Here is a 13,274-nt window from a genome sequence, read left to right as displayed (position 1 = left end):
AATAACTACACTAGTACAGAAGTTTCAAACTAAAACATAAAAAAGAGAATTCTTTCCCAGATGGAGGTGTGTTGCTCATAACAAAACAAATATAGGTTATATCTAAACCAAGCTCTATTAAACAGAGAATATAAAATTCTACCAAAAAAATGATAAAAATTTCCTTCACACAAACTACAGGACTTCTTTATAACTGCAAATACAGGTTTGACAGATATTTCAGAAAACCCTCAAAGCTTGACAGAGACCTTTGAGATGAAATGAAAAGTTTTGTGCTAGGAAACTAAAAAATTGTGAACTACTACCAAAATCTAAGCAACACAAAGGAAAGCTTATTGCAAAAAGACTAACCTTTTGATGCAAATTTATATAGAGCATCACATGCTTTGGCCAAAACTTCCTCTTCAGGAGAATTAAGCATTAGCACAACCGTTGCTGCTGTTTTGCTTTCAATCAATAAAGGATCAAACTACAAAGAAAAAAAAAAGGAAATAGTTTGATTTATACTGAGCCTTCCTGTGTGTTGCAGTAGACTCCCACATTTGATTAAAAAAAATCTGGTTTGAGATCTACAGTGAGTTAGAAATATTAACATGAGTTGGTATTTACCTAGAGAAATTAATTTTTTTAACAACAATTGGAGACATCGTTGAAAAATAAAAAAGAATAATTAATTTCAAAGTATAATCATGATTTCATCCTGTATGAAGATTTTTGAAAGCCCATGACACTTCCCTGTACATCTAGGAAGTCCTGAAGGCAACAGACTATGTAATTCAGTTACATGCATAAAAGCAACCTGGAGCTTCGGAACCAAACATGTGCACAGAGCCTATGAACTTAGGTGGCGTACCAGGAAGAGGATTTGGTTACTCTGTGGCGTTAACACTTTATGGTTGCTTTAAAAAAAAAAAAAAAAGGACCCCTCTAGAAGTGATACGAAGTGTTCATTTCCATTTCTGACCTCTCTCATAAAGAAAAAAATCTTCCAACAAATCTGGCAGTTTTCAACGTCTTAATAGGCTCTTTGGGACTAACATCACCGGAAAAAGGGAATCTTCTAAAAAAAGCCTTTCACTGTTTAACCAGACTCAATGATTTCTGAAAATTCTACCCATTAAAAAGTTTTAAGCTTATTTGGATTTAAAATAATTTTTAGTATGGAAAAACTGTCTTCTGTCCTCATACTTCAGGCCTATAGAGTATCTGCATTACATACAGAAACTACTATATACTGGAGTCATGCAGTCTCTCAATATCAATGTATTTATATTTAAAATACAGCAGATTAATAATTTAAGATAGCAATAAAATTTATTTAAAATATTATTACAATGTATATTTATACCATATATATTTTAAAATGTGTATTATGTGTTTTACTTCATTAAAAAACCCTCTAATAGCTACATCAGAGGCCCAGGTTGCTGAACAAGGGCATGAAGATACATACAAGTCAGTTGTCAAGTAAGCAAATTATTTGGGGCAAATCTTCAAAAAAGTTATGAGTATGCTAGTGGGAAATGAAGGAAGAAGAGGCTTTTTTTCTTCTCCCTCCTCTGACTTGTTAAAAAATGAGGCAAAATATGATACTAGTACCCAGACTTCTAAATTCATGGTTTTGGTAGGTTTTTAAATCTGAATAATTTCATCATCTTCCATGATGCATATCACACGATTTAACAATCTGCAAGATCAAGATCCAAGTTTCATTAACAGTGAAGAAGTTGCCAGGCTAATATGCTTAATTGTTCTCCCCAGCTTCAAGCAGGTCTGAAAACCTGGAGACATTGTCCAACTTCATCCTTGCTGCGACAAGCTAGCAACATAGGACAAGTCATGGAACAAAGCTCCTTTTTAAAGAAAATATAATCAGCTTACTGTACTGTAAGTAATTTCGCTTAATAATGACTCAGCAACAAGAATTAAACCAAATAGTGGCACAGTGGTTTAAGTTACGTCTTAATGATGGGCCTAAAATGATGGAATTCTTTATGGGAATTTTCTTTTTAGATGGTAAAGAGGCAAAAAATTCAGCTTATCACAGCAACATAGAATTAAGGGATAACCGAAAGTCTCTTTAGCCACCTTCACACTTGTCCACTTTTGCACATTTGTGTCCTTGCATGGACAGAACTTGATCCTCTAGGTAAGTGCTATGATTTAAGCACAGACATATCTCCTGAGTCTGGCCAAATACTTGGTGATGGGATAAAACCGTAATTTTTAGTAAAGGCTGTTAGTCCTCCAGAGAAAAATAAACACAAAGATTGATCTCAGATAAAATTTAATAAGAAATTAAATATAAGAGTTTTAAATCTTAGTTATTTTTTTATGAAAGACGCTATTATGTTGCTCCACTTTAGTTTCCTCTTGTGTTCACAAATAATCATATAAACTACAATTCAACGATAATTCCTAGAATTTAACGACAGGTTGGCACTTGAGCAGAGCGAAATTGGTAGACATTAGAGTGAATTTTGTGTAGACATTAGATTCACTACTACTGTCTGAAATATTCAATAGGCACTTTCCTATCAGAAGCAGTTTTGTGCTGAAAACACAGTAAGAAGAGTCACTGAAATCAATGTATGTTTAAGAAGTCAGAGGCCTGAACAGGTCAGTGATTTACTGGGAAGTAACACTGTTCATCAAAACTATCATAGAACTGGATGTGACTTTTGCTTATCATAGTGCCACCATAGCTGGAGTTCCTCCCTCTCTTTTTTTTTTTTTTTTTTTTTTAAATAATCAAGGCTTGCTCCTAAATCTTCATACATGATTACCAGACTCTTCCCTTAATGGCACATACAGGACAGATTACGTGCTAGAATAATATGCTTGAAGTTACACACTATCTTGAATTAAACACCGGAATTACTGGTTTATAAGCAAAAACATTTCTGACATTCAGTTTGTATTAAGAAAAAAAGCAAGTTAAATGAAAAAGCTGTAATTCAAAAACTCCTGTATGTCTTTGATCATGATTTTTGTGTACATTTGACTTCAAAGCCAGTAGAAACTGCAGAGTATTTGGGGTTTTTCCATCAACTTAACTTTAAAATTTGAAGGTAATAGAAAATATGTTTCCAGTCAGAACAAAGATCCATCTAGCCCAGCATCCTGTCTCCAACAAAGGCTGCTAACAGGTGTGGGGGCAAGCAGACTATTAAACTTTGCTTATATTCCCTCCCAGGCTCCAGCACTCTGCAACCTAGAGAACTGGTGAGCTAGCGATTTTACCTCTGTGTTCAAAAAGTTCAAGAAAAATTTTCCTCCAGTTAATTTGGTAAATAATTTTTGAAGCCATCTGTATTTTAGCCACCCTTAATATTCTGAGACACAAGTATCACAGTTTAACAGTCATGAAAGTATCCATGAAAGTGCCATTTTAATGAAAGCATCTACATAAATTCTGATAGACTGGATGACACAAGTTGCAGAATAAAACCCCATGAAATTCCACTGGCAACCTCTCTCCGTTATGAAACCCAAGCAGTAAGTTGTTTTCTCACCTTTGCTTTCTATTTTATAACCAGACATTATTCCCAGGAGAGGAATTTCTTTTTACCTGTTAGTGTTTATACGAGTGAAGAGCTTGGTTTAAAAACTTTTGTAAAAGTTAAATAACCAGATCAACATTACCCACTTGCTTACTAACTCCTCTGAAGAATTCAAACAGACTTCAGAGATCAAACTTGCCTCTACATAAGCAATACTCATTCTCCCCCCATTACTATCATATTTATCCATGCTTTTTTTTTTTTTTCTTCTTTTGGTAACTATTTCTACCAATTAACACAGCATGGACAACAAACTTTCTGGCCTGTAATTATTGATGTATTTCTTTTTGGAAATGAAATATTCTACCCTCCATCCCTCTAGTACAAAAAGTATACACTAAATACCATAAGTAACACTAGCACAATTTCAGATTTTAGCTATTTTTAGTTAGAACAATACCTGGGCAAGTATAATTTATGCATATTAGGGCAATTTTTTCACATTTGTTTTAGTGATTTCCTACATAGCTTTGTCTTTTGACACAAAAATACATAATTTTGCTTTTCTTTTATGACCTTAATCACCTAATAGTGTCCTTCCAAGAAGCTTCCTGCTTCTAGTCAGTTTGGAAAAGCTTTATTGCTAGTTTTTGTATCCTTGCTAGTTCTCTCCCAAAATGTTTTGGTGCATTGCGACATTGTGCTTTTATTTTTCATTTGTGAGTGCAAGGGTTTGGGTTTTTTTCCCCCCATTTAGATGTAAATCCCACCTTTTGAAGGATGCATTTATCTGCTATTATTCTGCTGTTTAATCATGCTGTCTTTTATTTTATTTTTTTTAAATCCTTTAAACTTGAATTAACTGACTACAGGTCTGCTCTACCCTTGTACCTTTTGTGGACTCTTTAGAAGCATTACTGATATCTTTGATATTCTTAACCCCTTTTCCTTTACCCAGAAAAATAGTTAATATATACCTGGCCATGTTAATTGTTTCAGTTTTGTCATTGTCTGATCCCCTATATTAACAATATAAACCCAGGGTATTCCACTGAATAACAGTTGATGTTGGAAGGCGCCTCTGGAGATGATGTGGTCCAACTGCGCTGTTCAGAGCAGGGTCAGCGGGAGCTCAGGGACGGTGCATGGTCCAATTTTGAGTATCTCCAAGGATGGAGACTACATAACCTCTCTGGGCAACCCATGCCATGTTCCATCATTCTTACAGTAAAAGAGGATTTTTTTTTTCTTATGTTTAAATGGAACCTACTAGGTTTTATTTTGTGCCAATTGCCTCTCATCTTTTCACTGGGCACCACTGAGAAGAGCCTGGCCTGACTTCTTTACTCCCTCCTATTACCTATTTATACACATTGACACACTGACACCCCTCCAAGCCTTCTCTCAAGGCTGAACAGTTCCAAGTCTCAGTCTCTCCTCATATGACAAATGGTCCAAGCCTTTGGCAGACTTGTCCCAGTAAGTCCATGTCTCTCTTGTACTGGGGAATCCAGAACTGGATATGGCACTCCAGATGCTGTCTCATCAACATTGAGTGGAAGACAACAGTCCACTCCCTCAAGCTGCTGGCAACACTCTGGCTAATGCACCCCAGAATTTTGTTGGCTTTCTTTGTCCACTAGAATCACCAGGTCCTTTCTAGCTGGTCATCACCCAGTCTATTCTGGTTATTCCTCCTCCATGTTCAGTATTTGGCATTTGCTTTTATTGAACTTAATGAAATTCCTGTTTTCCCATTTTTCTAGTTTGTTCAGGTCTGTCTGAATGGCTGCACAACCATACAGTCTATCACTCACTTCTCTCAATTTCCTATCTTCTGCAAACTTGCTGAGGGTGCACTCTGTCCCATCATTCAGATCACTAATGAAGAGGTTAAACAGTACCAGCCCCTGGGGCACAACGCTAGTGACTGACCTCCAGCTGGACCTCATGCTGCTGTTCACAACCCTTTGAGCCTGGCAGTTCAGCTAGTTTTCAATACATTTACCATGTCCATTTATCTTGTCTGTACTTCATCTGTTTGTCTATTAGGATGTTGAGAGAGACAGTGTTGGAAGTCTTACTAAAGTCAAGTCAAATTAATATTTAGAATCACAGAATCATAGAATGGTTTGGATTGGAAGGGACCTTAAAGATCATCTAGTTCCAACCCCCCTGCCATGGGCAGGGACACCCTCCACTAGACCAGGTTGCCCAAAGCCCCATCCAACCTGGCCTTGAACACTGCCAAGGATGGGGCATCCAGAACTCTGGGCAATCTGTTCCAGTGCCTCACCACCCTCACAGTGAAGAATTTCTTCCTAATATCTAATCTAAATCTCCTCTCCTTCAGCTCAAGGCCATTACCCCTTGTCCTATCACTACATGCCATTGTAAACAGTCCCTCTCCAGCTTTCCTGTAGACCCCTTTAGGTACTGCAAGGCTGCTATAAGATCTCCCTGGAGCCTTCCCTTCCCCAGGCTGAACAAGCCCAACTCTCTCAGCCTGTCCTCATAGGAGAGGTGCTCCAGCCCTCTGATCATCTTTGTGGCTCCCCTCTGGACTTGCTCCAACAGCTCCATGTCTCTCCTGTACTGGGGCCCCCAGAGCTGGACGCAGTACTCCAGGTGGGGTCTCAATTTAGGCATAAATTGCTCAAAAGAAGGTGTTTCTATGGAGACTGAACTTCAGGACAGTGCCACTCCATATATTCTACCTCCTTAACATCAGTGTTGTGAATGATGCTGTTTTCAAAAATATTTGGGTACCTATAGCCTTCTTTCAGTGATAATACCTCAGTATTTTCTCTTGTGGTAATCTTAGGCCACCTTTTTAATGTCTATGCCCTAGTGATGATCAAATAGTAATATTGTCTAGATCAAACTTAATTAAGATATCATATGAAAAGTTCTTACCAATCTTTGTCAAAACTAGCATATTTTACCTGCCTGAATTACTGTCTAAGGTCATCCATATAGAGATAGAGGCTCAAAGCAGTATTTTTCCTGGAGAAGCCCAATTCTCATAACAGAAAAGAATAAAAGACAAACTATGAAAGGCAGGGAAAATAGAGTCCTCAGGAATACTTTCTGAAACATTTAAGAGATGTGTTTTCCACCTGTTCCTAGAAATCTATAAAAATTAGTGGTCACCTGCATTACCATATATTCTCAGAGCATTCCACATGCACAAAGGCCCTCTTTTATAAGTCTGTCCACATTATCTCATGGCTTCTTTTCTTGGACTTGACATTTTCATAAGCAGATTATCAATCACAAGATAATAGCTAACACATCTTTTATTTTGTCTGCATCTCATTTCCTGCCATCTCAAATATCCAGGTGAAATTTAAAGTTTTGAGATTTGATTTTACCTGATCACTATTAACAATATTCTCATAGCTAGAAGATTTTCTTGGCTGATAGTTACAACTTATCAATGATCTATTTTCATATTTAATACTGTTTTGCTATGCAACATTCAGTTGTTTTTTTTTTCTCCTGATAGGACTGCTACAAGAGATATGCTAGCCTGAAGTACAATAAGGGTAAAAACTAAGCCAAAAACTGCACATGCCATCTGGACTTCACTCTTTCCAACTCCTTCCTTTTTAATAGTTTTATTGACCTTTTCCGTAAGTTTAATTTTTTCAATTATTGAATATATTTTCTAACATTATTCACAGTTTATTGTAGTAGTTAGTAGGCTGTACCATACTTTTCTCCAGAAACTCTAATGGTGTCTTTCGGATCCAGAAACTGTGGTGCTGCTTCTACTGACTTTCCAGATATTTACCAAAAAAGACAACTGTTATTACTTTGGAGGGAGTTAGCTCACCTGTATGCCTTAGATCTACTGCCATGCCTTTTATTTTTTTTTTCTTAGACTGCAAAGATACTTTAGTTTTAATTCTTCAGGCCTGCTTTAATTAGTCCTATCCACATACACCTTCTTTGTGTCTCCTTATTGGGAAGAGACACAGAAAAGGCTTTAGATCTGTTTATCCTCTCATGTTGAAGTTTTATGTCAAATCTTCTTTCATAAGGATTTATTATTGATTGGGGTGTATGAATTACTTTCGTAATATTCATGTTACCACAGAACAGTTGAGGAAAACCTGATATCAATTGCTATGCCTCAGTGACACCATGACTATTGGACATTACTGTCTCAGTCAAAATTATTTATGCTTATTTAATATTGAAATTGTGATGCAGTTTTTGCTGATCACGTTTTCTATGACCTTTGAAAAACCTCTTGCAGTACCATCACTCTTTACAAACCCACTATTTTTTTAAAACAGTGTACTGAACTTTGCATTTAGTTTCATGCTCCTCTGTGGGACTCGTTGAGGTCCTGATTTTCATTAACTTAGTTATCTGGCACAGAATTTATATTATATTCTTTTCAGTGTTTCTGTCTTATTTCCTCTACTTCGTTCTGAATATGCCAATTAAACTTTAAAAATACCTATATTTTGAGCCTCTATCTTTTTGGGGGTCTCTTTGTACCTCGTGAATTTATAGAAACTCTTGAAAAGTGTGCTAATGCCAGACTGTTGATCGCTACCTTTTGAGTTAATTACCACTATTATTGCATATTTCACTTCAGGTCTTGTACCTCTCACTGTGGCACTTCCAATGATACCAGAAAAAACCTGAACTGCTGCTAAAGACTGTATGTCTTTGCAAAAGATCCAGAATACGCAGTACTGCCATTCAAAATATCTGTAAAATTTTGTATTCAGTAAAAAACTGCAGATCCATCCAGGCTCTTAACTCTTTCATCCTTAAAGAAAGGGAATGCCTCCAAAGTTAAAAAGACATGCAGACTTCAGGTTGCTCTTCTTCTTTCTCTTTTGATTTTCACAAATGGAAAGCTAATACTGTTCTTCAAATAAAAAGAAACCTAGATTGTTTCATACATTACTATTTGCAAAGCCTGCCAAAGACAACAATCTCCACAAAGAACTACACATGCCCAGTCACTCTGGTTTGTATGCTGTCCAAGAAAAGCAGAAACAGAATCATCTTTAAAAGACATTTTTAGAATAATGTGGGTAAGCTAGGAGAGTAAGGAACTATGTAAGGATGGCAGAGCTGGGCCTATAATTGTGTAATGTTTATTTTATAGCACATAGCAGTTTATAAACTTACCACATCCTTGGGTGGAGGCTCTACTTCCTTCTTTACTTTTTTACCCATTCTAAAACCAAAAACAAACAAAAAATAAAAGCAGACAAACAAACTCCCTTCTGTGTTTTAGGAGTCAGTTTACCAGGGATTTAGGAAAGCTTGTAAGACAGACTTTCTCATTCATTCGACCCACATAATCAGTTTGAAGATTTCTTTGACATAGTAATTTCTATGCAGAAAGTTGTCCCTTATAAACAAAACAAACTTTCTAACACTTGAACACATTTGGTAAAATACATCTGTCAACCAAATACACAACTAAAAAGAAAGATGTGAGACTTCACAGGCTCAAGTTGTAATGTGGTACAAATACATAGGACATGCTTTTCTCAATGTTAGTTTTATCTGCACCTATAAATCATATATGAACTTGAAGGTCCTATTACGGTATTTCCCCATGTTTGTCTACACATTCTATGTTGGCAAACATTCTATACAACTGCATAACATCCAAATAAGTTCTACCCTGAACATGTGGTTCAAATTCAATTTGAATTCTCTATTCATGTTTCACAGAAGAAAAAAAATCAGGTCTACAGGTATTAAAAAACAATTCTGCACGGTACAAATTCCACTGATTTAAAGACGTTACATCTATTTACACCGAGTCCAGCTTCTGTCTTCTGCTTTTTTTGTATTAGCACATGTGCACATGAACCGGGAAGACCTTCTCAGCCACATCTAATAGTAGCTTCTGAAGCATATGGATGTAAATACCTCACGTGGACCTAATTTCATGTGACTTGCAAAACTTCAACAGAGCCTTCTAGCTAACCTACAGGCAAAAGTAAAGAGCAACAGGACCCACTAACACTAGCTATGCGTAGAATATAACCCAAGTTATGCCAAACTTAGGTTTGTTTTAACACTGTGTAAAAGTGAAATGTGCACTGTTAGTACCCCTTAGTAACTCCTCGGTTAGTTGTCAAAGGAAAACCACACATTCACCCTCAGCCAGGACTATCCTGACAGCTTGCCTGTGGTATAAGAGATTATTTTCTAGTACTATATCAGCCATAGCCTGGTTACAGAAGTCAGGACTATTGTTTGTTGTGTTCAACAAAAATTTGGAGCTCTTCTTGAATCCTCTCATTTTTTTTTCAGGTATTGTTCCTCTGCTGGCCTCTCAAACTGTAACACAGCAGTAGTGAAACCAGTTGATAAGCAATCCTAAAAATGGATCTGAAATTTAAAATTTAATAGGCAGGTCACTAATTATAATTTTGAGAGAAAGACCCATACAATCAAAGATTCTTCAGCTCCACTCTGCTTTACCCTTCTGCATATATACACACACTTATGAACACATACACACATGCTAGAATTCAGTGTTTCAGAACTAGGGCCAAGTTAATTTATATAAGAGAAAGCAAAAGGACAAATTACTGACAGTATATTCAACAAAAATTATGGACATACTACCTTCTGATTTATGCAATCACTGTAGAAAGTAAGCATCATGCACACACACACAAGATTCAGATTTACAAGGACATTCAGGAAATCTGGATTATTTAAATTGTGTTAAATCCTAGTATGGAGATATGGACACTTATTTAGAGTTATTCAGTTCAGCTCAATTCATTTCAGATACAAATTAATCTAGGTCATAAAAAGCAATTTTAATTCTGAATGAGTTTAATTAGGTTTAAACCAACCACTTAAAAAAGTTAATTCATGTAAAAGAATTTATAATGTTGAACAATTAATGTTCACAGATTCAAGTAATTATACATATCCCAAGCCTGTGAATAACTAAAGCCTTTAATTGTAAATATTTCCTCACGCTGTATAAATACATCCAACTTCTGAGAATATTTTCAAGAAACTTACAGATTTTTCTACATGTTCAGAAATATCTGCTTCCTTGGTAATATTAAAAAAAGCAGTATGATCTGTAGCAACGAACACAGAGACAGGACAATTACTTTATTGTGGATTGCTCCCCTCAGCCTGTTTCTCTGCTGCAGTTACTATTCTGGATTTTGGTGCATTCTGCCATCAAATGTTGGTGTTAGCTTTGTTCCCATAAAGCTCTCTGTATTCAGTGGTCATTCTCTGACTTGAGGCAATGATGCACATGGAATACTTTGGCTTACTGATAATTAAAAATGTGTCTTCTGCATTGAATTTTAATTATCACAGACAATCAATGTGTACAGGTATTGAAAAGGGTACTGACCCATGAAAGAACTTCTCATTCAAATCTCTTTCTCTCCATAACAGCATGTTGTCTTTTTGCCCGTAGGTTTACAGTACGCATATCTTTGATTCTCATTTACTATTCTAAATATTTAGAATTCAGAACAAATTTGAAGCAGGATTTAGATTTTTAAATGTGATTAAATCCTGGCTCTATGTAACCTGAAAAGCTTCTTTTAAAAAACTAAAACTCTATTCACTAGTAATTAAGTGTAATTAATTAAATCTTAAAGACAAAATAAAGAATATTCTCATTTGAGTAATATTCTCTACTTCATGTTCTGTAGGTTTCTAGAATCACAGGAGCATATTTTTTCCACATATTTTTTTGAGATTAAAGGGATGATTGTTTTAAATCATGCAGAGCTAGAGGTAATAAAGGACTTTGACATAACAGATGTAGCCAATGCATAGTCAGGCAATCTATGAAGTTATCATTCTATGCTACTTCCTGTCCTTCACCTGGAATTTACTGCCTTCAGTGGAAGACAAACAAGCCTGCTTTACTTTGCTCCTACTCAGTTTCAGTGCAGTGGTCTAATCAGGTGTTGTCTCTCAGCCAGTGGGACAGTCATTACGTCTAACTAAATCCCCACTCCAAAATTACAATCCCCAACGCTCTCCCTCAGCTCTTGCTATTCTTGGTGCCTAAGCTTGGCAAGCACTTCTCTGTTTCACTCTGAACTTCATTAGGGCCTCCAGCTTTCCCACAGGACCAGAACCACCCCGATGTGAGTATCTTCATTTGAACCAGTATCCAGAAACTATGAACAGTGTCCACTAAAGTAAATTAGGCATCAGTACTTAAGTTACTCGCGGTCCTTGATAATCCAAGAAGATCTAGTCAACATATTCAATAGCTCTTAGGCAAATTCATCCTAAAGTAGGTATCTAAAATTTAATTGCACCTTAAAAACAACTACTTTTTCCTCAGACCAAAACCGGAGTCTAGAGCTGCTAGCTCACGTATTGACATTTATACTGATATCTAAGTTAGAGAGATAAACTTATTACTCTGTTTCTCCACATGAATCCACATGCCAGGCTAGATGTGGCAGATATTATCACAAAAGACTGAACATTAACAGAACTAGGCATATGACAAAACACAGCCACCGTGTCTTTTTAAAAGTGGCTGAAGGAATAGGCCCATCTCCAGTAACATCTGTGTGACTACAACATTTTGCCCATAAATAGATAATGATTTTGAGTAAGGTCACAAATGTGGACTTTTTAGTTCAAAAGTAGAACGAACCCTCTAACCTCTTGGCTATTATATCATGAACTGGCATCTCTGCCATGTCAAATAAAATAAGGAAAATTTATTTAGTTTTTGAAAGATTTGTTGCAGATGCCTGCCCAGAAGAGCAGATTCTAAGTACTAGAATTAGTATGGCTATAATCCCTGTACTTGCTTCACCTTATTGGCTTGCTCTAGGAACCTCGCTCAGTGAGAATAGTTTATTAGATTGCAAATCTGAGATATCTACTCATTTCTAGTCACTATACTTTTTTTTTTTAAAATACGAGATGATGGATAGCAAGTGAGCTTTAACAAAAAAAAGTCTACAAGTCATACTTTGAAATACGAGGAAAGTCTTACAGTGGTTTCTTCGTTCAAAATACTGAAATTTTATAAACACTTCCTTTTCACTATGGAGTGTATAGCTATACTATCAGAGTCCTTTTGCATACACTTAAAGGCCATAATATTTTGTGGTGTTAAGTCAGACCATACATTTAGAAAACACTACCTGTCCTATTTGCATCTTCTCTTTTCTAAAACATTAAATAACTGACACAACAACCTAAGACCCTTCACAGGCTGAATGTTAGCGAGACATGAGGCAAAAAAAAGGAATAAGTCAAAGACACAGCCAGCTGTGGAACTTACCTCTTAATTAAGGAATCAAAGGCCTCTTCTGAGAGGAATTTCTCCTATGGAAAAACAGTGCAAAGAGAAGGATTCAAGAATAGCTTCTAACCAGTTATTTGTTACATGGTGCACACTGCGAATTAACTGTCCCATGCTTTAAGGCAGTCTGAAGTTGTGTTACTACAACCTGGCCATGACTTTCAGGTTCTTCCCAAAAATGATGCATGAGTCTTTTTTTGCCTTTCAAGTGATAATTACATAATGTCAATTTAATCTAGCTAGTTTAAGTGAAGTCTTGCTGTTTCTTCTTGTCTCGCAGAAATTGAAATTTTTTTTCTGTGATAACAGTGAAAACTGTCTATAAATTGATCATCTTCATTATCAATTAATTTCTGTATGGATACTCTAGTTCTGCTGCCTTCCAATGGAATCAAAAGGAAGATACTAAAATTATAATCACAGCATTAGCAGACAATCTCACTCCTTTCTTGAGTGCA

The 13,274-nt window shown here is 36.2% G+C and overlaps 1 protein-coding gene across 3 annotated transcripts in view; it reads right to left on the bottom strand.

The window, feature by feature from the left end:
- ARMC3 (armadillo repeat containing 3) overlaps window positions 1-13,274 on the bottom strand; it is a 63,200-nt gene that overhangs the window by 45,092 nt on the left and 4,834 nt on the right. For all 3 annotated transcript variants that reach the window (XM_075746356.1, XM_075746357.1, XM_075746355.1), the window contains exons 2-4: window positions 12,796-12,839; window positions 8,661-8,709; window positions 352-469 (exon numbers count right to left, since the gene is read on the bottom strand). In XM_075746356.1, the coding sequence (XP_075602471.1) occupies window positions 352-469; window positions 8,661-8,708 (166 nt within the window). In that variant the 5' untranslated portion in view covers window position 8,709; window positions 12,796-12,839. The remainder of the gene's footprint in view (window positions 1-351; window positions 470-8,660; window positions 8,710-12,795; window positions 12,840-13,274) is intronic.

The sequence above is a fragment of the Balearica regulorum genome, chromosome 2, assembly GCF_011004875.1.
Source record: "Balearica regulorum gibbericeps isolate bBalReg1 chromosome 2, bBalReg1.pri, whole genome shotgun sequence".
Lineage (NCBI taxonomy): Eukaryota > Metazoa > Chordata > Aves > Gruiformes > Gruidae > Balearica > Balearica regulorum.
Note: the sequence above shows the minus strand (reverse complement) of the source record. Positions and strands in the feature narration are given on the sequence as shown.